The sequence below is a fragment of the Ruditapes philippinarum genome, unplaced genomic scaffold (genome assembly GCF_026571515.1).
Source record: "Ruditapes philippinarum isolate M1 unplaced genomic scaffold, ASM2657151v2 ctg1086_1_1_1_1, whole genome shotgun sequence".
NCBI lineage: Eukaryota > Metazoa > Mollusca > Bivalvia > Venerida > Veneridae > Ruditapes > Ruditapes philippinarum.
Genome location: NW_026857769.1, coordinates 477501 through 502711, shown reverse-complemented (window position 1 = coordinate 502711; position 25211 = coordinate 477501). Strand labels below are relative to the sequence as shown.

Here is a 25211-nt window from a genome sequence, read left to right as displayed (position 1 = left end):
CTCTTTTTGAGGAAAAATCTCCCATTTGATCATCAATAAAGTTATGTATTACGGGTTAGTTCCAGGAAGATGACTGGAAAGTTAATATTATAAGTTGCAAAAACATATTTGGCAATCAAGTTTAAACTAATCTAAATAAAACTCAAGGATTTTCTCATGGAATGCCAAATTAATATAAACTTTAAAAAATTGAACCTCTAACAATTATTTAAAACTCTCTGTAATTGAATGAATGCTGATTTTGAATGAAACCTCTGTTTTAATTCATGATTAATCCCAGCAGGCAGTCACTGATTCACACCTACCTCTAAAATGATTAACGCTTGCTTTTTCAACATGAATTGCTCAACACAATTAAACAATTCAAAAAAAGTTTGGACATTAAATCATTTTAATTAAACATTGATTCAAAATTGCAGAAAAATGAAATTCTGAATTATTCAGAGTGTCTAAAAATAAAATGCGTGCATCAGCGTGTGAATGAAAAATGCTCTAGAAATAACAGAACTGATATTCTGAATTGATAATTTCACTAAAACATTATAGTGAGTACGCCTCCAGATTTGTGTTTATTTTCATTGAAAACCTGTAAAATTTTCTATTAATGAAAATGTTGTGAAGTGTGCAAATTAAATGGTTATTTTATGATGGTTCAATGAATTTAAATAAAATTAAAATGTGTCTTTTTGGATGTAGTAACTTAAAAAATGTTTTTATGGACTTACATTATGTAATGATTATGTAAATCTGACAGCATCCTCAATAAGTCAGATATCTTTACTTAATTCATGAGTCAGTCAAATATATATGATGACTAAGGTTTATTTTATTGATTTTTGTAAATTTACTTGTTATTTCAAAATTTACATCAAGCAAAAATGTAAAGATCAAAGTCTATGCGGCAATTCTATTTTGTTACTAAATGTAGTTAATCAAACAACTAGGTACATACATTTGTAACTGTAACGATTTTATGCATACATTGTTTTAAAATGTATACAAAAGTTACTCAAGAGTTACTCAACCAAACATTGGTTGTCATATAAGAAACTTATCATTTTTATTTATATAACAATTTTTCGATAATAGCCTACTTGTATCTATTTATAGCCTTGAGTTAATGAAGGGAGGCAACTGTGTAAAAGCTAAACTAATCTGCTATGTAGTAAGGTAAATAGATTCCTAATGTATGAATCATAAACTAGAAGTTTTATCTGGCCAAATGATCTTACACTGCTCTATATACTGTTACAGTCATATTGTGTGTATATATATATGCCTTTGATTGGATTATTCCATTAGATATTAGGTACTGATTTTTTTTATGATAATTAACATTTAATTGTAGCTGATACATTTTTGTTTGAAACTTTGAAGCTAGAGTTAAATCTGGTGTTTAAGTTTATGTGTAAAGTGTTAAAATATGTACAGAGATAAAGTAAAGTCTGTTTCTAGTTCAACTTTAACATACAGCTTATTAGTCATCTAATTGCAATGAATGTAAAATTTTCCGTGGCTAATGAGATCTGGTGTGAAAATTTATTGATAGTTATTTTACAAAAATATAAGTTATAAGTGTTATGTAATAATATGGTATGTTGAAAATGAAAATGGTGGCAATATGTCTTATTTGTTATGTCTTGGACTAATTTATGTCATATTTAATAAAGTATAAATGGCAGAATTAATTATACAAACAATATGGTATTTTATGTAAAACTATGTTAAGGAAGTACTGGTGTTAAGTCTGGTAACTATTCAAGAATTATACTGTTTATGCTAAAAAAAATAGCTAAATAAGTTAGTAATTTTGTTTTTTTTATGTAGTTAAACTAAATTATGTTAAATTGAATAACTGTTGATTGTTTATGTTTTAGTTATTAGAACTAAAGTATTCAAAATAATGTTATAGTTAAACTAAATGAGGAAATGAGGGTCAGTATGGTGTTGATGTTTTAGTTTAACTAAATGAGTCAGTATGGTGTTTATGTTATAGTTTAACTTAATGTGTCTGTATTGTGTTAATGTTATAGTTAAACTAAATATGTATGTAATGTGTTAATGTTATAGTTAAACTAAATGAGCCAGTATTAGTGTTCATGTTTTAGTTAAACTGAATATGTATGTAATGTGTTAATGTTATAGTTAAACTAAATGAGCCAGTATTAGTGTTCATGTTTTAGTTAAACTGAATGAGTCACTTTGGTGCTCATGTTATAGTTAAACTAAATGTGTCAATGTGTTTTTTATGTTATTGTAAACTAAATCAGTCAGTGTTGGTGTTAATGTTAATATAGTTAAAATAATTGAGCCAGTATGGTGCTTATGTTATAATTAAACTAAATGTGTCTGTGTGGTGTTTATGTTATAGTTTAACTAAATGTGACTGTGTGGTGTTTATGTTATAGTTTAACTTAATGTGTCTGTGTAGTGTTTATGTTATAGTTTAACTTAAAGTGTCTGTGTGGTGTTTATGTTATAGTTTAACTTAATGTGTCTGTGTGGTGTTTATGTTATAGTTTAACTAAATGGGTCTGTGTGGTGTTTATGTTATAGTTTAACTTAATGTGTCTGTGTAGTGTTTATTAACCAGGTTTTCCGAAGGAAAAAACTGGTTATTAGATTGAGGTATGTCGGCGGGCGGGCGGGCGGGCGGATGGGCGGACGCGGGCGGGCGTAAACAATTTCTTCTGTGCGCAACTCCTCCTACATTTCTCAACGGATTTTGACCAAACTTTCACAGAAGCTTTGTCATCAAGTGCCCTGGCGCATATTGTCGGGTTTTGCGAATTAGATAATATTTGACCTAATTATGGCCCTTTGTTTTTTTTTCCTTATATAAAATATATAGTGAACAATTTCTTCTGTGCGCAACTCCTCCTACATTTCTCAACGGATTTTGACCAAACTTTCTCAGAAGCTTTGTCATCAAGTGCCCTGTCACATATTGCAAGGGTTTTGCAATTGGTATATATTTGACCTTATTATGGCCCTTTGTTTTTTTTCCTTGTATAGAATATATAGTGAACAATTTCTTCTGTACGCAACTCCTCCTACATTTCTCAACGGATTTTGACCAAACTTTCTTAAAAGCTTTGTTATCAAGTGCCTGGCACATATTGTCGGGGTTTTGTGATTGGATAATATTTGACAGAATTATGGCCCTTTGTATATTTTTTCCTTATACAGAATATATAGAGAACAATTTCTTCTGTGCTCAACTCCTTCTACATTTCTCAACGGATTTTGACCAAACTTTCTTAGAAGCTTTGTTATCAAGTGCCTGGCACATATTGTCGGGGTTTTGTGATTGGATAATATTTGACCGAATTATGGCCCTTTGTATATTTTTTCCTTATACAGAATATATAGTGAACAATTTCTACAGTGCGCAACTTCTCCTACATTTCTCAATGGATTTTGACCAAACTTTCACAGAAGCTTTGTCATCAAGTGCCCTGGCGCTCACTAAATTCCCATGTTTCTTCCAAGACATCATTCAAGTATTTTTTTAAAATTGTGAACATACTTTTCTTGATATCGCACAAAACACCACACGCCAATATTGTTGACAAAAGAAAATGACAAGAGACGCAAAAATGCAAAAATTAAGCAAAAATAAAGTACTGTTTACCTTTCTAAAATATTTGGGAAAAAAAGGCGAATAGACAACATAAAATTTCTCAATCATTTTTGTTTGAGGAATATTAAAAAAGCCATAATTCCTCCTAAAAGTTCAATTAAAAACAAATGCCCCTTCATGACAAAGCTTCTGTGAAATATTTTGCTGAAAACCTGGTTGCATCGCATTGCGATGTTCCTTGTGTTATAGTTTAACTTAATGTGTCTGTGTGTTGTTTATGTTATAGTTTAACTTAATGTGTCTGTGTGGTGTTTATGTTATAGTTTAACTAAATGTGTCTGTGTGGTGTTTATGTTATAGTTTAACTTAATGTGTCTGTGTAGTGTTTATGTTATAGTTTAACTTAATGTGTCTGTGTGGTGTTTATGTTATAGTTTAACTAAATGTGTCTGTGTGGTGTTTATGTTATAGTTTAACTAAATGTGTATGTGTGGTGTTTATGTTATAGTTTAACTAAATGGGTATGTGTGGTGTTTATGTTATAGTTTAACTAAATGTGTAATGTGTGGTGTTTATGTTATAGTTTAACTAAATGTGTATGTACGGTGTTTATGTTATAGTTTAACTTAAATGTGTCTGTGTGGTGTTTATGTTATAGTTTAACTAAATGTGTATGTACGGTGTTGATGTTATAGTTTAAACTAAGTCAGTATGGTGTCCATGTCATAGATAAAATCAATATTTCAGTATGGTGTTTAGAGTTAAAAATAAACAAGACATTACTATGTTTGTATAGTTTTTAAGTTATGATTAAATTTTATATTGAGTATTTATGTACATGTGGTTGAATTTATGCTATAAATTAACTTCATATAGCAGTCTGTTTAGACCCCTGTTGATTTTGTTTATTTTGAACTATAAAAGGTGAATAAATGTTTAAATTGAGCAAAAAAGTTTGTATGATGTTTATGTCATAGTTGCATTATATAAGGGAGTCCTGTGTTTTTCTTGCATAGGTTTATATGCTATTAGTAATACCACTTCACCTGGTTAAATAGGGGCAGGAATTTTAGTCAACTGATTCTTCCAACTCTCACCTAGTCCCTGTCTAATATAATTTGGACTTCCTCAGTGTTGGCTGTATCTCCGAAGGAAGGGGTTTCTTGGTTTGCTACAGAGAAATACTTAATACTTTGTTAATTGACTTATTTTGTTGGTATCTGTTATATATTTTTGCACAAATTTCTGCTATTCATTTTGGTTTAAGTCACCCTGGCGTAAATGATATTTTCCTACTTTGCTAATGAAGCATACATTTTTTTCACTGATTTCTTGTGCTATTAGTTATGTTGGTATTGTGCAAGTGACCTCTAACCTCATGAGGGATTTGGTGAAATGGGGTCAAGTCTCTGAACCTTAAAATAGACTTTTGTTCATACTTCATAAAGTAGTCCCGGCATTTTCATGATAATGAATTTATGATGGTGAGTGATCAAATGTTTATGATGGGCCCAAACATATTTTGCTAGGGGCAACGTAAGGGACCTTTTCAGGAATGACTTTATTTTGTCTTGTCCAATCCTGAGTGCTTTCTTTTCAATATTTATTTTTTATGATTTCTATCATATAAGATATCTAAATAATTCTTCAGCTATGTGAATGTTATCACCTTGGTAAAATAATATGTTTTGTAAACAAGTCACCATCATATGAAATGCTATCTTTGTGTGATGATTTCATGCACATGTGACTGTTAGTATCATGTATACAGCTTTAATAGTCAGCTGCTTATGTTTATAAGAATTTTGGACAGGTCCCATATCTTAAGAGCATTTGACATAATAATCAATTGCAGTCATAGGTTATCTTAGTCCTGTTTATCACAATGTGCGGATAACATTTTTTCCCAACATCAGTAATGCTATGCCAATGGCCTTGTTTATTTTATTGATAAATAAATGATGGTTTTGTATTTAAATATATATTTTCAGGTCAAGAAAATGATGGTCTATATACAGAACCATTTGTGGCGAAATTCAAGCATGTGGATAATGAGTGCAATATGATTAGATGAGGTCTTCAGTATAAGTCTCGACTATGGATGAAATCGATTCCAGGAGAACATTATGGATGTTAAGTCAAGACGAAGACCCATGGTCCGAGAAGTCCGGGAAGGTAGAATCACCATCGTCTGACCCGAGTACAAGGTTACCTGTACCTGGATCAATATCACCTCATAGTTTGGTTTGCAGCACGTATGCCGACAGTGGTTTCCCATCATTACAGTCATCGCTGACGTCATCAATCGACTCCGGACACCCTTCGTCCTTACAAACATCAGCTGTATCACTAGACAGTTCTTTCTCATGTTTTCATCGTTCATCGAGCTTCAGTCTCAGCTTTAGCGAGAAGCGTGCCGCCGAATTATCTGGCAGCAATGTCGTATCTCCCGACGAGGGCTATGATGACGTTGATTCGGGACAAGAATTGTATGCTATTAATACATTAGATCGTACGGAACACCATACATTAGATCGTACAGAACACGGCAACACTGCGTTAACTACTTGTGTATCGTGCAGTAAGCAAAGTTACTATGACACTAATGATAATGTGGAGTATATCTCAGGAATCCACAGCTACCCTAGACACAATATTCAACCTGCTGTAACCATAGGTCAGATTCATACATGGAAACCAGCTCAACTTGCGGCTTTATTGAAAACAGGATTAGAAAAGGTATAATCATGTACTCTTTACTTTGCCATGTGAAGTATGAATATCTATTGTTTTAACCCTGTGCTGCTAAATTTGTTTAACATATTTGTACTATATTTAATATGGAACTGTGTAGGTTTAGGGGGTTTCAAGATGAAAATTACAAAATTTAAACATGGTGATGTGGTTCTTACTGTTGATTTAATGTTAAATATCATGTTCTTTTAAGTGATATGTATGAATGCTAAAGTTTAACATAAAGGTTACATGCTGAATGTAAATTTAAGAAAGTTCATGTTAGTAATACTATGTTCAGTGATAATACATTTAATTATTTTAAAGATAAATATGCTCTTCATAAAAGTGCATGTGCATCTCTTTTCAAGCAATATTTTATAATATATAGAGGATATTCAAGTTTTTTCTATAAATACATTATTTATTTTCATCGAGTGGTATCTTGAATTTTTTGTTTATTATATATATATTTTTCTTTTTTGCGATAAAATTTGAAATACTTTCCCTTAAATTTTGTGTACTGGCAGAATTTAAAAGAAAGTAGTTCGGCAAGACACCAGTGAAAATACGGAAAATATGTTTCACTGCAGTAAAAAATAAATTTTTACAGTGAAAATACGGAAAATGAAAATACGCATTTTATTTCATCAATATTTCTCAATATTTCATTTATAAGTATATAATAAATAACTCTATTGTTTTTTTTCGTGTATTTTGATAATGACGTTTTGTTTTACAGTACTTACTGATAGATAGCCGTTCATTTCTGGAGTACAACGACAGTCATATTCAACAGTCAACAAATGTTTGCTGCTCTAAGCTGGTGAAACGGCGTCTTCAAAGAGATAAGGTAAAGTGTTGCTATGTATTTTCATATGTCACATGACACCTTTGTATTTAGAATATACATTACATATAAAGTTCAAGAAATACTGCAGAGTCATCCTTTGATTTACCTATAATTGGAAGCCTTAGGGGCATCTGTATCTGGATGGTTGAGGTGGTTGACTTCAAACCACTTGCCTTTCATCACTGTAGAATCGAGCCGCACAAGCGTTGTCAGATTATACATATGAGAAAGCTTAAAATTCAAGACCGCATCCGTGGTTGAGTGGTTAGAGTCGATGACTTCTAATCCAGTTACCTCTCTGGCGTGGGTTCGATCCCCGGGAGATGCTTTGGTAGTTTAGCGCGGAGGAAGGTACATTTAGTCAAGTACTGGTATAACTCTCCAGGAACGATGGTTAGGAAACTACCCGCCTATATGACTGAAATACTGTTGGAAAAAGGCGTAAAATGACACAAACAAACAAACAAACAAGACTGGACAGTTAAGAATCTAATCAAATACACAGCCGGAAAGGAGATAACAGTAAGGTCTCAAACATAGAAACAGATATGTCTATAAGTTTAAAATCACATTAAGAATCAGATCTTCATAGAGATTTTCGCCATGTCTTCACATCTAACATTTTGCGATTATATTTGCAGATTCACATTAAAGATTTCCTCATGCAGACGTGTCATATCGACATTGAGGAGTTTATGGACGTGGTTGTATACGACCAATGCACGGAGGATCGTGAACGACTGTCAGACGACAGTTTTCTCTCAGTCTTACTTGACAAACTCTCATCTACTTTTAAATCGGTTGCGCTTCTAAAAGGTAACTTTTAATATACTGTTCTGTATTTATGTACCTTCATATGCAGCACTTTGATTTCAGGATTTCTGTTATATTGTTCTGTCAATCAAAATGTAACCCATACATTGCTAGTATGTGTAACCTAGAGTAAGATATCTTTCATAAAACTTCAGTTTAGGGCTGTCATTGATGGAAAATTTGGTATCGATATATCAAAAGTCAAATATCAATGATAATTATATCAAATTTAAAGTGAGAACAGTAGAAACCGTTTGAATATGTTTTATAAACTACCATCATGGTGTTATGCATGCTTGTTTTAGACGTCTTAAAAAAAAAAAATTGTTTTTGCTTTCATTAATTTTTCTCTCTAACCTCAAAAAAATGAAATAAAGGGTTCACCTTATTTCTGTTGTAACAGAATAGAAGTATGTTTTCACATGAAAGGGAGATAATAGATTTGAAATTGTATCAATACTCTAATTTGTGTATCAATCTTAAAATGGAAGAAAGGATATTGACGATATATCAATATTGCACTATTCAATGACAGTCGTAATTCAGTTTATCAGTTTTGTGTATTGTCTTTGAGATAATGAATTGAAAATGATAAATTATCAATTTATCATTCATGATAACTTTTCCATTAGCAGTGTTAAGGGGATTTGAATATCAAAATACGAAAATTTGGAAAGTAATAGTATGAATTTTGGTCAGAAAGCATCCCTATGTGTACAGGTAGGCTTGTATGTATCATAGTAGCACTGTTATAATATCAAATGATGATATTCTAGCATTCACAGTGTTTACATAATGCTTAATTATACAACAAATTTCAATCAATCTTTCTTTGCATGTATTATAAATACCCTTTGTTTCATTGAAACACTGTTCATATTTAATTTAATTTAAAGTTATCAATTTAAATTTATTTCTATACATGTGTGTCAGACCATTTTAATAAACTATTTTTTTTTCTGTAATTGATCTGTGTAATTTTCTGTAATTAACATTTGTAATTTGTATATACATGATTGTAGTTTTGTATGTTATATTCATGGTAAAGAAAAAATATCATTATCAACTTTTATCAAATTTCGATGTTTTGCATTAATTTGTCAAAGAAGTGTTTGCTTGAGATTGTACCTCTTATCTGATAAAAATATCACAAAATTCTTTCATGGAATTCTTTTAAATTATGTTTTTCTGAGAGTTGTCAATATTGAACCTGTCAGGGAAAGTGGGTTAAAGAACAGAAAAGAGCTATTGTAGATCCCCTACATATCTCTGCTTGGAGAATGTTTGTTACTGCTTCTTTAACACTTACCCTCCTGGAACCAAAAGCTTGTAGCCCTTGCCACCAGTATAGAGTCAGGCCAGCCTGCACTTCTGTGCAGACCAGTACCCTATATTGTTGGCAGCTCCTGTTTTAAGTATTTTGATCATGAAATCCCTTAAACTTTGAATAGACTGTTCCAAATTCAAAGCTAGACAAGTCCATTATGTTAAAGGGTTAAATAGATGTTAAGTTGATAATGGTTTAAATATGATGGGTGGGGAGAGGACTCTTAAGAAGAAAACATACTGTGACACTTCCACTACCAGTTAAATAAATACCTCATAAAATTCAGCATAAATATTTCAATGATTGTTTTAACCATAGCGTGTCTTGAATATAAAGAATATTTTCTGTTTTCACGATATGATAAAATCAGCATAGATTATTCACTTGATTGTATTGGAGATTCAGTCCTCTATATGATTTTGAGCTCGTGACAGTCCATAAAAACAAGGTTCATTAATTGTTCCATTTTTTACGGGGGCAATTGCGATCTCAGTTAACAAGAAACTTGTTATTTGTCTTATTTTTCTAAATATGCTTCCGCCTAACATTGGCGTAGGAGCCATAATTGAATCTGTGATTTTTTCTGTGGGTTGTTATTACGTTTGAGTTAACAATATGATACTGGGAGAGAGAGAGGGAGATGGATGAGTCATACTGCTATATTATATGTTCTCAGTCTCATACAGCTATGTGTGTCATGTCTTTGTGTATATATAACTATCACAAATGAAGTTTGACTGCTTGCATAGTATTATAAAGTGGACTACTTATATTTTTTTAACAATCTTTAGTCAGAAAAATTCTCACCTAACATTAAAAAAAAATATGATACATTAAAAAAGAGAATATGATAATTTCATTCAGAAATAAAAAAAAAACTTAAATATAATTATTAGGTCAATTATAGCACAAACAAAATGCAACGGCTGTTGTGGGGAAGTGGTTACCATACTGGATCAGCAATCTGGGGACCTGGCTGCGGCTTGCTGATTTTTTGTGTGATCTTTCTGTGTATAATTTACCGGATATAGATATATAAAGAGGATATATATATGTATGAATAAAGCCCACAATAAGTAAATGTACGATAATTTTTCCATGCCACTTTTTGTTTTATACTTTAAAAAAACTGACCTCTTGTTTCAAATAAAGTTGTTTGATGGCATGAAATTGAATATGACCCCACCCTGATAAGCTGATTAAGTAAACCTTTATGACTAAAAAAGTATTTTTAGGCCTGATGACTTCTTATGACTTTTTCTATGTACAAACCAGGTGCATGTTAGGAAACATTGTTTTGAATTATCTGTCAGTTCCATCTATAATTCTGTAACCAATATCAACCAATTTATTTTGAAAGTTTTCTATATCAGGCGTGTTTCTCAGGATGAATACATTAACATTGTGCTCATCTCAAAGTCAGGTTCAGATGACTAAGAATCAATTACACCACACCACTTTCAAAGTTTATTATGACAACATTAACAATAATTAGAAATAAAAAGTGATAGTTTATTGCATATCGTTGACAGTGTATTGAGTAATTTTTGTTCTCATTAAATATTTAAGAAAAGTAATTAGATTATTAGTGTTCTTTATTATGCCCCCATTTCGAAGAAAAGGGGGTATATTGCTTTGCACTTGTCGGTCCGTAGACCAAATGGTTTCCGAGTGATAACTAAAGAACCCTTAGGCCTAGGAACTTCAAACTTGGTATGGTGATTGGTCATGACAAGTAGATGACCCCTATTGATTTTGGGGTCAAGGGGTCAAAGGTCAAGGTCACATTGACCTTGTAAGCAAAAACGGTTTCCGATCAATAACTAAAGAACCTTAAGGCCTAGGAACTTCAAACTTGGTATGGTGATTTGTCATGATCAGTAGATGACCCCTATTGATTTTGGGGTCAAAGGGTCAAAGGTCAAGGTCACATTGACCTTGTAAGCAAAAACGGTTTCCGATCAATAAGTAAAGAACCTTAAGGCCTAGGAACTTCAAACTTGGTATGGTGATTGGTCATGATCAGTAGATGACCCCTATTGATTTTGGGGTCAAGGGGTCAAAGGTCAAGGTCACATTGACCTCTTGGGTAAAAACGGTTTCCGATCAATAACAAAAGAACCCTTAGGCTAGGAACTTCAAACTTGGTATGGTGATTGGTTATGACCAGCAGATGACCCCTATTGATTTTGGGGTCAAGGGGTCAAAGGTCAAGGTCACATTGACCTTGTAGGTAAAAACGGTTTCCGATCAATAACGAAAGAACCCTTAGGCCTAGGGACTTCAAACTTGATATGGTGATTGGTCATGATCAGTAGATGACCCCTATTGATTTTGGGGTTAAGGGGTCAAAGGTCAAGGTCACATTGACCTTGTAGGTAAAAATGGTTTCCGATCAATAACGAAAGAACCCTTAGGCCTAGGGACTTCAAACTTGGTATGGTGATTGGTCATGATCAGTAGATGACCCCTATTGATTTTGGGTCAAGGGGTCAAAGGTCAAGGTCACATTGACCTCTTAGGTAAAAACAGTTTCCGATCAATAACGAAAGAACCCTTAGGCCTAGGAACTTCAAAACTTGGTATGGTGATTGGTCATGATTAGTAGATTGACCCCTATTGATTTTGGGGTCAAGGGGTCAAAGGTCAAGGTCACATTGACCTCTTAGGTAAAAGCAGTTTCCGATCAATAACTAAAGAACCCTTAGGCCTAGGAACTTCAAACTTGGTATGGTGATTGGTCATGACCAGCAGATGACCCCTACTGATTTTGGGGTTAAGGGGTCAAAGGGCAAGGTCACATCGACCTTGTAGGTAAAAATGCTTTCCGATCAATAACTTAAGAACCCTTAGGCCTAGGAACTTCAAACTTGGTATGGTGATTGGTCATGACCAGCAGATGACCTATTGTTTTTAGGGTCAAGGGGTCAAAGGTCATGTAACATTGACCTTGTAGGTAAAAAACGGTTTCCGATCAATTAACTAAAAACGCTTAGGCCTAGGAACTTCAAACTTTGTATGATGATTGGTGGTGACCAGCAGATGACCCCTATTGAGTTTGGGTCAAGGGTCAAAGGTCAAGGTCACATCGACCTTGTAAGTAAAAACGGTTTCTGATCAATAACTTAAGAACGCTTAGGCCTAGGAACTTCAAACTTGGCATGGTGATTTTTCATGACCAGCAGATTACCCCTTTCGATTTTGGGATCAAGGGGTCAAAGGTCAAGGTCACATTGACCTTGTAAGTAAAAACGGTTTCTGATCAATAACTAAAGAACGCTTCGGCCTAGGAACTTCAAACTTGGCATAGTGATTGGTCATGATCAGCAGATGACCCCTATTGATTTTTGGGTCAAAGGTGAAGGTCACATTGACCTTGTATGTTAAAACGGTTTCGGATCAATAATAAAAGAACCCTTAGGCCTAGGAACTTCAAACTTGGCATGGTGATGAGTCATGACCAGCAAATGACCCCTATTGATTTTGGGGTCAAGGGGTCAAAGGTCAAGGTCACATTGACCTTGTAAGTAAAAACGGTTTCTGATCAATTAACTAAAAATGCTTAGGCCTAGGAACTTCAAACTTTGTATGATGATTGGTCTTGACCAGCAGATGACCCCTATTGAGTTTTGGGTCAAGGGGTCAAAGGTCAAGGTCATGACCAGTAGATACTTGATAACCCTTATTAATTGTTTGATCACTGGGTCAGAAGTCATGCATAATTACCTTATCACATGAATAATTGGCTGCTGATAGGGGGCATACATGTTTTACAAACATATCTTGTTAATATACAATGGTTGTGAAACTTGAGGAAATTGTTCGGAAATTGAATTTAGTAATTGAGAGTATCAATACAAAATAGATCACATTGAGAGAAAGGAAATTAGTATTATAAATATATATTTATTTGTTTGAGTGACTTTCCTTTGCCAACAGAGCTAAGTTTGTGGTTAGAAAGCATCTGAATGTATTAATCCAGTGGTTGTGGGTTTGATCCTGAGGAGATGAGAAATATATCAGTGACAATTAATTGACCTGGGACATTGATTTAAATGGTTATTTGTCTCTGACCCCAGATTCGGAAATCATTTTTATTAGTAGTAGGTCACTTGTGTAGACTTAATCAGGTTAGTTATCCAGGAAAACTGCTAAGTGTGACTACTAACCTTCGTGATATATGACCTGAAAAGTTTTAAAACCAGCCAACAAATGTATAATGTTCACTGTTCAGTATGTACATTCTCGATCTGCACTTTGTGCTGTTTAATTTTATTACTTTTATATTGAAATCCCCTCATATAGTTAGGCAATGAACATTTCCAATATCAGAGAAGGACAAGTCCATTTCAAAATGAGGGGGTAAATTTTGTCTTCAGTCAAAGTTACTATTTCATATATTGAATTAAAATTCCCCCTCATTATCAGTTAACAATTCCAATATCAGAGGACAAGTTCATTACAAAATTGGGAGGGGTAATGTTTAGTATTCACTCTGACTCATTGTGCTTTATTTCAGTGTTATTGGATATCGGCTGTCAGTCTAGTTTTAGTCAATTTGTCCTCATTTCTCCATGTGCGTTAATATACATACTTTAAAGACATTTGACTAAAAAACTCAACTAGATTGTTAAAAACTCTTTGTTTTTTTTGTATCAAGGTGTGAATTAACTTAAAATGGTGTCTATTAACTTAATAAATGAGCCGTGTCATGACAAAACCAACATAATGGGTTTGCAACCAGCATGGATCCAGACCAGGATCCATGCTGTTCGCTATCAGTTTCTCTACTTGTAATAGGGTTGGTAAGCGAACAGCGAACAGCATGGATCCTGATCAGACTGCGCGGATGTGCAGGCTGGTCTGGATCCATGCTGGTCTCAAACCCATTATGTTGGTTTTGTCATGACGCGGCTCAAATGCTTCAGCGTAGACCAAGGATAATTATACAGACATCTAGGATTACTTTACTCCCTTGTCACTCATTGATTTTACACCTTCTTCATCCGTCTCATTGTTTATGGCAGTGTTTCCTCCAGCGTTTGATTGACATGTTCTACACCTAGTTCTGACAGAATTTTTCCTGAAACTGTCGCTGGGTAATTAACAGAGCCATTAACTGTTATCAGTGTAGGCTAGAAGGCTGTTAGAAGATGGCAAAAAAATGACAGATCACTAGAGGCATCCTAATACACATCTCTTTTGCCTTTAATGTTGTTAGAAATATAATTGCAAGATTGTTCGTATATTTGAAGAGAAATTCTGTACTAAAATTGTTACTGGGCAGTTTGCAATACTGTACTTTTAAGCTCAACTTTTTCTAAGAAAAATGTCGAGTTATTGCCAAGTTGAGCATTGTCCCTAGTAGGAGGTGCTTCTTGTAAGAAGGTATTTTCAGGTTGAAATTTTGTACAAAAAGATTAATAATTACAGGAAAACTTTGTATTTGTTTAACATGAGAAAATAGACTTTTACAGAATAATTTTGACTTAGTTTTACATGAAGAAGAGACATAAAAAAAAACATTTACAGGAATACTTTAACTTAGTTTGGCATCAAGCATAGACATTTACAGGAAAACTTTGACATTACCTGTTTAATTGCAGCAACTTATTTTGCCTGTTAATCTCCACGAAGAGCTTTACCTGAAAATTAACATCAATAAACCTGGCCCTTTATATTTGACTTCATTCATTGCAGTGGCAACTGTGTGCAGCTACATGTACTGTTTACCTGCAGATCTGTAGCAACTCATGCAGCAACTTACATTACTTGTAAATTAACTGTTCTTAATAGGCAACAACTGTTTTACCTTTAAATCTGCAGCAACTTTTTTACAGAAACTAAGATAGATATACCAAGACAAGATCTTTAAAAACATAAATGATGACAGAATTTTCAGAATGATGCGCTAGAACACCAGTCTGTGAATTTATATGTAGCCCTCTGAGCCCATGGCTTGTCATATACAATTTTCAAACTCACTAGCCTGAATGGTCTGTGTAAACTTAGAAGCCAATAACCTTACTTACTGAAAATGAAATGGCTGAATTTCAAATCAAGGTAATAAAATTACGGTATAATAATGGTATTATGATTATTATTCATGACTTTACTTTCCAGTTAAAAGTTTAAACATTTTTGAGCTTTTAAAAACCTATTTAGCCTACTAGATAATAAAAATGACTTGTGAATTTCTTTGACTGGGACACAGTCTTTCTAAAAGATGAACTTTGGATAAAGAGTATTCAAACTAGAACAAGATGTTTGTGAATAGTTATTTTTAAAAGATTTTTCTAACTTAAAGACAAGATCTACAATGATAATATTCTTCCCAACAAAGTCTTTATATGCATATAGCATTGCACTTGTCCTTCAGTCCGTACTTCTGTCCAAGCAAACATTTTGGGTTTAGGGGCTATATAACAGTAAAGAGAACAAAAGAGAACAATAGGTTCATTCCGTGATCAAAGGGTTAAGGGGCTAGTAGCCCTTAAGAAAACAAAGAAAATAACAAAGTAAATAGCCCCTAAAGCCAAAATGTTGGATTCTGCGTTTACGTCCATACGTCCCAAAATCTTGTGAATGCAACTCCTCTTAAACCGGATGGCAGATTTTGCTTAAACTTCCAGGGATGAACAACCTTAATGTGTAGATGGTAGAGAAGGAAGGAATTTTCGCTGCGGCCAAATTTAACAGAATTATGGCCCTTTGTTGATTTTTTCACTATATACTATGTAGAAATTTTGTGAACGCAACTCCTCTTAAACCGGATGGCAGATTTTGCTTAAACTTCCAGGGATGAACAACCTTAATGTGTAGATGATAGTAAAGGAAGGAATTTTTGCTGCAACCAAATTTAACAGAATTATGGCCCTTTGTTGATTTTTTCACGATATACCATATATATGTTGTCAGTGGTGCATCCGTGTCCTTTGGACACAGTTCTAGTTTTAAACCATGTATGCGGACAGAAGTATCGTTTCTCAGATATTATTACATAAATGTCAAGGTTCTAAAACTGATAATTATGTGACCTTTGGATATGCTGCAGTTAGTAGTGAGTCAGAGACCTAAATTGTTGACCAAGGTGTAACACTTCCTCCCCCGTGTGTAGGTTGGAATCCCAACAGATTGTCTCTCCAACTACCTTTTATGAATTAGTTATCAAGGAGATGATTGCCAACTAAAAACAAATTTCTTAAAATGTTGAGTCTGTTTAATTCACTTATTTGGGAATGGAATTAATACGGCTTATTTGGGAATGAAATTAAAATTGCTTATTTGGGAATGAAATTAAAGTTGCTTTTTATTTTGGAATGAAATTAAAGTTACTTATTTGGGAATGAAATTTAAATTGTTTTTGAATGAAATTAAAGTTGCTTATTTGGGAATGAAATTATTTTGCTTATTTGGGAATGAAATTAAAGTTGTTTATTTCTATGGGATGAAATTAAAATAGCTTACTATGGAACGAAATTAAAATTGTTTATTTAGGTATGTAAGCTTGAATATAGAAATCAATTCCAAAAAGTTGTTTGTTTTTAAGAAATGAAATTAAAATAATTGTTTATTGCTGAGGAAGGAAATTAAAATTGCTTATTTGGAACTTAATTTAAAGTTGCTAATTGTTTATTTTTAAGGAACAAATTAAAATTGAAAGGGAAGGTTATTAAGTCCATGAAGTAAACACTAAGTATAGTACAGACAGTATCATGTACATTTTATTGATTTAATTGAACATTATGTAGACTGACCAATAATAATCTTTGCTGAGATATGAGTCATAGTACATCTCATCATTTCTCTATATTGGTCAACAGTATTATTGTCATAACAATTACACAACAAATTCAGACTGTATCTATATGGATTCAGATATCTACATTATCGGATAATTATTTTATAGATCACATTTATGTTGTTTTTGAAAGGTACTGTTTTATTTTTATTATACATGTACATCATACATGTTAAGTCAAATACAAATATATTTATTGTTTCTCAGGTAGGTTTGCATAATACATTACAGGGCTTCATAAAACATGGTATAAAAAATGTTTTCGGTTTCATATAAAAAATATATATATAGATCTATATATTTATATCTTTGTAAATTTTGCAATCAAATTTAAATGAGGTTTTTACATGAGGTTAAGAAAATGTTTTTTTACTATACATAGAAACTATTATGTCATAATACAGACATGAACTATGACAAATCAAATATTAAATGATTTTGCTAACTTTTAACATATTGAATTTCTCAAATACCGGTATCACAAAGTTTTTGATCGTTGAACATTATGTTTTAAGTTTAAAAGATTTCAATATCAAAATACCAAAAATTGACCTACCAACAGTATAGAGCCTCAGGTCCGAGTTCACAGATGTGCCGGCTGACCTGGGCTCTATACTGGTGTCAAAGGCCGACCAGTTTTGGTTCCAGCAGGTTTCTTTAATTGTTAGAATCCGGTTTCAGATTAAAGATAAATAAATTTATCTGTGTAAATTTCGTTTTCAGATTTAAAGATTTATCAGTATAAATTTCACAATCGAATTTTAATTTGTATTCAATTTAAAATACATGAGGTTAAGAATGATTTCTCTTCTATATATAGATACCAGTTTTGTCATGTTAAAAGATAACAGGATGACAAATCAAGAATAAAATAGTTTCATGCTATTAAACAATGTTTATATTTAAATCAGGGTAAGAAACGGGTTAACATTGTAGAAAGTGTATTGTGACTTTTAAGTACATGAGATCACACTATACTGTGGCCTTTGACTAATCCAGCTGCCTTCTACATGAATCATAATCAATGGACAGATAACAAAAGCCAAGGCGAAAAAAAATCTACTCTGACACTGTACTGGAAATATATATGATATCAATTATTTAAACTCTGTTTTTTTTATATATTTTTTGTGTGTGTGTGTATTAAGTGAAATATGTGGATATTGGAAATATTAAGTATGTGTTAATAAATCAACTCTGAATTTATAAAAAAAACTCTTGAAGTTGTTGTTGTGGCGTTTTAATAATCTATGTACGAATTTACGGAAATCCCAGCAATGGAGGAAAAAAAACTACATATTAATAATTTTTCATCGTGATGATTAAGGGATAGTCTTGTTTAAATATGATGGAAGTAGACGGTAAGACTTTGTTTTTTATAATATATTATTAATGTAAAAAACAGAATTTGATATAAATGTCTGTTTTTAACAATTTTTCCTAGGCGTTTACAGTACAAGTTCATTGTTTTAAGTATTAGTCATTAATTTTGTTTATTGATACTTGTGCTTTCACTTTCCTCTATAATCCCCACTTGCTAGTTTCCCCCCAACCCCCTTCCCCTTTTCTGCCCTCTAGAAATTGAAGAAAGTGAATGAATACCATTGATTCTTTCCCTTTCAATGCTCGAGGATTTTTGTCAACTTTAATTTACATTTATTGACAATGTTTTTTATGAAACCCCATTGCTTTTAAGAGGTCAGTTTAAGTCTCGCATCAAAATAACTCTTTAATTTTAAAGGATATTTTATCAATATGCAAAGAGGTCGTTTGAAAATTTGATTTCTTTTACTCAGAACATGAAATATACTTGTACATGTAGTTTGAAAGAAATTTTAGAATTAGTATGCCTAAGTAATTAGCATTTTATGGCTAAAAAAATGGACTTGTACATTTAATAGTCAGTCTTTCTGTATGTTGATTAATTTAAGTTGCAAAGAAAAAGCCTCAGCAGTTTTAATTACTAAATTTGTAAGACTTTTTCTTTTTGAGGCATTTATAGTACTTTAGTATTGACTTTAATCTAGCCCTAGTCTCAATATTTCGACTGCAAAACCGACCTATTTTACAGACTGATATTACATAGATGTCGGTCTTTACCGAAGGGCAACCATCGTCTATATAATAAAAAGCCCTTGCACACAATTTGTTGGGCTAGAATTGAAAGTGATTGGACTTTGCTACTATAGTATTAGATTTAGAGCCAAGCAAGCCGGCCTACACTTTGTAGTCTGATCACTCTAAAATTTAATGTTACTTTTGACAAGTCCCAAACATGGTAATGGACAGCGTGGACCAGTCCATTTTAGAATAAAGAAGGTTAAAAGGTTAAAGATGTATTATATCAAATGAGTATGTAAAGTTGATATATTAAAGTTTTCAGCAGTCGGGGATATTTTTACTCCACTTTGCATTGATTAAAACGTTGTAAATTAGATATTAAAATATGCTGCGGTAAATTGCTTGAAGTTTAATATCATTTTGTTTTCACTTTTACCTGTGCCATTTAGGGAAAAGTATAAATTATATTTTAAGAGGTTTCAATGATGAGTCATACATAGATGTGAAGTTTGTGGTACGCCCATTTTACAAAGGTTCTGTGTTCTTTAAAATGATGTATTTTTGTCACTTATGGCAAAGTTGAAGGAAACGCAGGTTTGTTTAATTAAGTTTTGATTTTGTCATGCAAGTAGTATGGCAGTATTGGAATTTTTAGAATTTGACACATTGCCGTATTAATCATAGTTATTAATTGAAAAAACTTAACACACACACAAAGGTCAAATAAATACGGCATATGTTTGTTGAAGTTTTCGTGCCTGATGTTGGTGCCAAGGCAAAAATTATCTTTATAATTTGGAATGAAAGTACTTGACTGTGATTTCTACAAACGATGACACGCGACTAAATATTTAACCCAATATTTCAGATCCAAACTTTCCATAGATTTCACCCCATATTTTAGCTATAACCTTTAGAATGATGCCCATATTTTTTGGTACCTACCAGCTTAAGATTTGAATTAATTCCTAGGCTGCTCATGACTTTAATCGTCCCAGTTTTTGTAATGGTTTGCCCCAGATTATTGATGATTCATCCGACTTTAATGGTAATCATAATGTTGCAAAGTCATATGTTGTAAATGGTTTACTTAAATGTTTAGATTAAACATATGTTTTTGATATATGCTGAAAAATATGAGGACATGTTTTTTGTTTGTTTTAAAGGACAAGAAAATGATCACTTTAAATAACAGTTTGGTTATCAGTATAAAAAATTGATAATGATTCACCCGACATACAGCGGTGATTCACCCAACTTTAATTATATTCTCACAGTTTTCATGTTTTATAACATGATATTGGTTCATGTTAAAAAATTATATCACCTTCTTCAAGGATTGTTTTAGGCTTAACATGTTTTTCAGAAATAAATAGGAATGGTCATTATATAAAAGCCGGAATTGTGACCTAAAACTATCAAAACCACTTTTAGGTCTATGTTAAAGTGGATTGGTCTACAGTGGGTATATTCTGCTCATGTTGAAAATTTGAAGTTGTGGTCAGTCAACGGTATAGAGCCTGGTCAGACTACGAGCATGTGCAAGCTCGGACCTGGCTTTATACTGATGGTTAAAGGGTTTTATCACTTACGGTTCCAGCAGGTTAAGGGTTGAATTAAGATATGCAATTATCTCTGTATAAATATTTCAAATGTCCATTTTATAAAATCAAAAATAGCTTTAGCCAATCCCTTGTTTACAGTTCATGAACATACAATTTTCTTACTTTCCAAAAGAACATAGATATAAATCTTTATAAACTTTTGTTTTAAAACACACAGTGACAAATATGGCATGAAGGGTATATTAATAGCTTATATGGGGAAATTTATCGTAACACAAATTATTTAACATTATACTTTTGGTATCAACTCTTTTAAAAAAAATGTTTTTTTCCAGTATTTAAAATATCACTAAATAAAATCATTTCAACCCAGTGATGAATCTATGATATCAGCCCAAGAAAAAAAACAACTTTATATTCTAAATTTTAGGGAAGAATTAATATTGTAAAAATTAAACAACAAGCCATCTGAAGTATCAACTTAATGGCAATATTTTAACCTTTGACCTCCTGAATGTCTTTAATTTTCAGATAAAATTTAGAAATTTAGACTGCACATAATTATGTTCAGGCTGGCCTAGCTGTCTTTATCATAGATCAGTTTCGGTTCCAGTAGGGTAAAGGGTTTTCGAGCAGCATGCGTACAAAAAAAATAAAAAAATTACTAAATAAGGTCAGAATATGCAAAAAAAAGCCCTAACTGAATTAGTCTCGCAGTAGAAATTTAGTGATAAATACTGCAAAATCAGTCATTTATTGCACATAATATATAAATTATTACTTGAATCTTGAATATTTCTACTTTTCATAAACTCTTAGTACATTTTTCTCAAGTTTGAATGTTTTTTTAAATAATTTGTGACTCAATACTGGAGGCATGAACCTTTAAAGTATCCACGTGATTTGACAGTTTCGAACATTGTATTACAATAAAGCTGTATCTTGTACATGCAGACCGGTTTCCTCCATGTCGAAGCATGTGTTACGACATATTTGACACAAGACAGCAATTTTTACCTAACACATCAAAGCGGATGACTTTTATTGTGAATTGAAAGCTTCATTAATTATGAGTTGCTTCTCTAGTAAAATATTAACATGTTTAATCTACCGGAGTGTATCGCAATTTTAGCAATTTTTTCGTTGGAAATATACAGGATTGGTTAACTTTCACTAAAGTGCTTCGGTAGTTCATAGTTTCTAAGGAAAAGAAAAATGACGTAATATTAAAAAGATTATATGTGATTAAGACTGTATTACAAAATGTTTCAGGCTCATGTAGTTACATATTTACATAATTTTATTTATTCACTATTTTCCTTAAAAAATTAACCTTTCCTTATTCATGGTTAAATATACGAGTGAAAAATCATTGCGAGGAAATTTAAAATAGAAGAAAAAGTGTTGATAGGTTGTTAAAATAATAACACAAAGTTACAGATTGTCCTAGTTTCCTGGTGCATACTCATAATTATAGTTTGAATAAATTTTGATTCAATGAAAAGATATTTAACGGGGAAACATTGTTACTCCGTACGTTTCCAAGACTCGGCCAGCGCTGAATTAGTCATGTTTCAGTAATTATAATGTCATAGCATAGTTGCAGTGTATGTGAGACGCCATAGCAAAGTTGTCAATAAGTAACCCATCAATATTTGTGAATTCTCGTAATTACAGTTTAAGCTCAGGATTTGTCAGCTCTTGTGGAAAGCTGTGCTAACTATATTGCTATGCATATATCAATACAAAAACACGGTCACTTTTTATTGCGATCTGCCACATTTTGTCCAATACTTTGTTACCGAAGTAAAAGAGGTGGGGTAGTGATATTTTAACAGGATTTATCTATATGGGAAATGAGTCATACTACGTTCAATACAGTACTCTCGGCTACATTGAAGCTCTTATTGATTGGAAATTGCGAGGCAGCATCGATGTTTTCTAGGTAGGCCATATTGAACGTTGCTGACAGTTCTGCGCTGTTTCCCTGCATCCTGGTTGGATTGTCACAAAGTTCATGTAAATAAACATTGTTTGACTTAATCCAGAGGCAAATTAAAGTTTCCATGTCACCATTAAAACTATTTAGGCATGTTATTGGGAAAATTACGTTGGTTGGTGGATAAGTAAGCAAAAAGTACATTTCATGACACAAAGTGGAAGCGAAAAATGTGCTGCGAAAATTCAATAACGCCACTAATTGGGAAGATGTTTTTGTAATGATTACCAAAAACAAAATGTAAAGTGGATATATTGTCTTAAATAGGTACAGTTTTACAAACAATATCAAATTTTGTTCATATACATGTATGTTATGGATGTAAATACACTGAAAACTATGCGTTTTACGTAGATAATTCAATTTATGATACTTATGAAAACTTCACTTTAATTAGTACTTAGATTAATGTATACATTTTATTTGTATAATATTATGAAATGTTTTATAATACACACAAATGCTTTGTTCAGATTCACTGGTCAAACATATAAGCACATTGTAATTGTGTTTCACTTTTATTTTCAACACTATTTATCATTCAGGACATTATAGCATAACATGTACTTTTTATCCAATTAACTAAGTATTTTAATTAAAGTATCATACCTTTGAACTTTTAGAAAATAAACATTTATGGTGTCAAAGTCATGTATAGTATATGTAGACATCAGGGCCGTTAGTCTTGATTGTCCATATTTATCTGAAGCATTTCTTAACTTGGCCTTATGATATTTATATAGTAAATTCTTGAAATTTTCCACTTCACTTGTCCGTACAGACTGCAGGACAACCTGGGCAATATGAACAGTTGATTCTGCTGCCCCTGGACATAGATATATGGGTGTAACTTCGGTATCTTGGTGTTTGTTGTTTAAATATTTCTTCAAAATGACCTTAAAATTGGCCAGATTCACCCTTGGTTAGGTCAGGTTTCTCAGGATTGTTCAAATATATAATTAAGAAGAGCTATATATAGACACATTGTTGAATTGAAGAAATTTCATAAATTAGAACCTAGACAGTTGCACATTGCTCGAAGGGATTAGGACTTTCTTACCTATGCGATGGAGGGACACCAATATATGGCCAGTTCAGACAAGACTTATACACGGTCTTTTTTACCAAGACTCTTTTCTGATGATTACCTAATTTTATAATTTTGGATATTGACTTCTTATTAAATTCATAACACAATTAAATTTACTACATCGTTATATTTACAATAAACATCAACATATTTATTGTCCATTAAATAAATTAAGTAGTGCAATAGCTAATAATTATACTGGACCTAGCTACTGTATAGAACATTATAATTATTAGCTGGTTCTTTAATTTTGCATTTTTACCGAAAGCAATTTAGTCACGGGTTAATAAATTTATGCATTTGTCTAAAACGCAAAAAGTAAATTCATTCATTCATAAAACCTTCTGTGATGAGCTTCCTAATTAAAAGTAGGCCCACAGGCTGTTTTAATGAAAAGAAAATGATCTGGAAAAGGAAACTATTGGAAATATTTCCACGATGATAAAGGAATTTAATAATTGAAAGGAAGGAATCTTTAATAACAAATGACCATGATTACTTTATTACCTAGAAAATGGTTCCAGGCTTATTCCATATTTTCAAGTAACAAATTTATTTTGGTCCCAGGCTTTAGTGTGAAATGAATCATTCTTTTTCATTATGTTCAAGGGTGGTTTCAGGCTCTTAACAGATTAACTAGCAAATTTGACTGGTTTAATTTTCTCAGGCTTATTTCAGCATATAATATAATAGTGAATTAATATGATGATAAAGTGCACATTTTTTTCTCTCTCCAGTCTGGAGACAGACTAAATTACAAACATGCATTGTTCTTTCCCCATGATATTGTGCAGGTTCCGTATAGAATTAATAATGAAAACTTGCACACTTATAATTAGTCCCAGTCTTAACATAAAACAAATAATTAATTTATGTGACAATACCATCTTCACGTCCAGAATTTAGTAGATGTTTTCAGTGTGAAATTAAACATTGTGATATAAATAGATTATAAGATTTGAGAAAAATTTTATTCTTATATAGTTCAGCACAAGATAATGGTGAATGATGGGACACAGAAAATGTGCTTTGTTCTGCAATATTAAAAAAAAAAATCACCGAAGTATTATCAATTTATGTTATATAATTTCAGGAGGATTTCTGGCTTTTCAAGCCATGTATCCGTCCCTTTGTGAGAGTAAGACCAACAACTACAGATGTGCTGCACTGACCTCCCTATCTCAGCCATGTCTACCAGTGAGCAATGTTGGGCCAACAAGAATTCTCCCATTCTTATACCTGGGCTCACAACAGGATGCTCTCTCAGAGGACATTGTAAAGGTATGGTCTCCGTTTGTAATGAAAATTATAGATAATGTAATGGTATGGTCTCCATGTAACCAAATTATAGACATTGTAATGGTATGGTTTCCATGTAACCAAATT

At 32.4% G+C, this 25211-nt stretch overlaps 1 protein-coding gene across 1 annotated transcript in view; it reads left to right on the top strand.

The window, feature by feature from the left end:
- LOC132750900 (uncharacterized) overlaps positions 1-25211 on the top strand; it is a 44917-nt gene that overhangs the window by 4688 nt on the left and 15018 nt on the right. Inside the window, exons 2-5 of the mRNA XM_060740970.1 lie at positions 5575-6322; positions 7059-7169; positions 7811-7985; positions 24919-25106. Of these exons, the coding sequence (XP_060596953.1) occupies positions 5681-6322; positions 7059-7169; positions 7811-7985; positions 24919-25106 (1116 nt within the window). The 5' untranslated portion in view covers positions 5575-5680. The remainder of the gene's footprint in view (positions 1-5574; positions 6323-7058; positions 7170-7810; positions 7986-24918; positions 25107-25211) is intronic.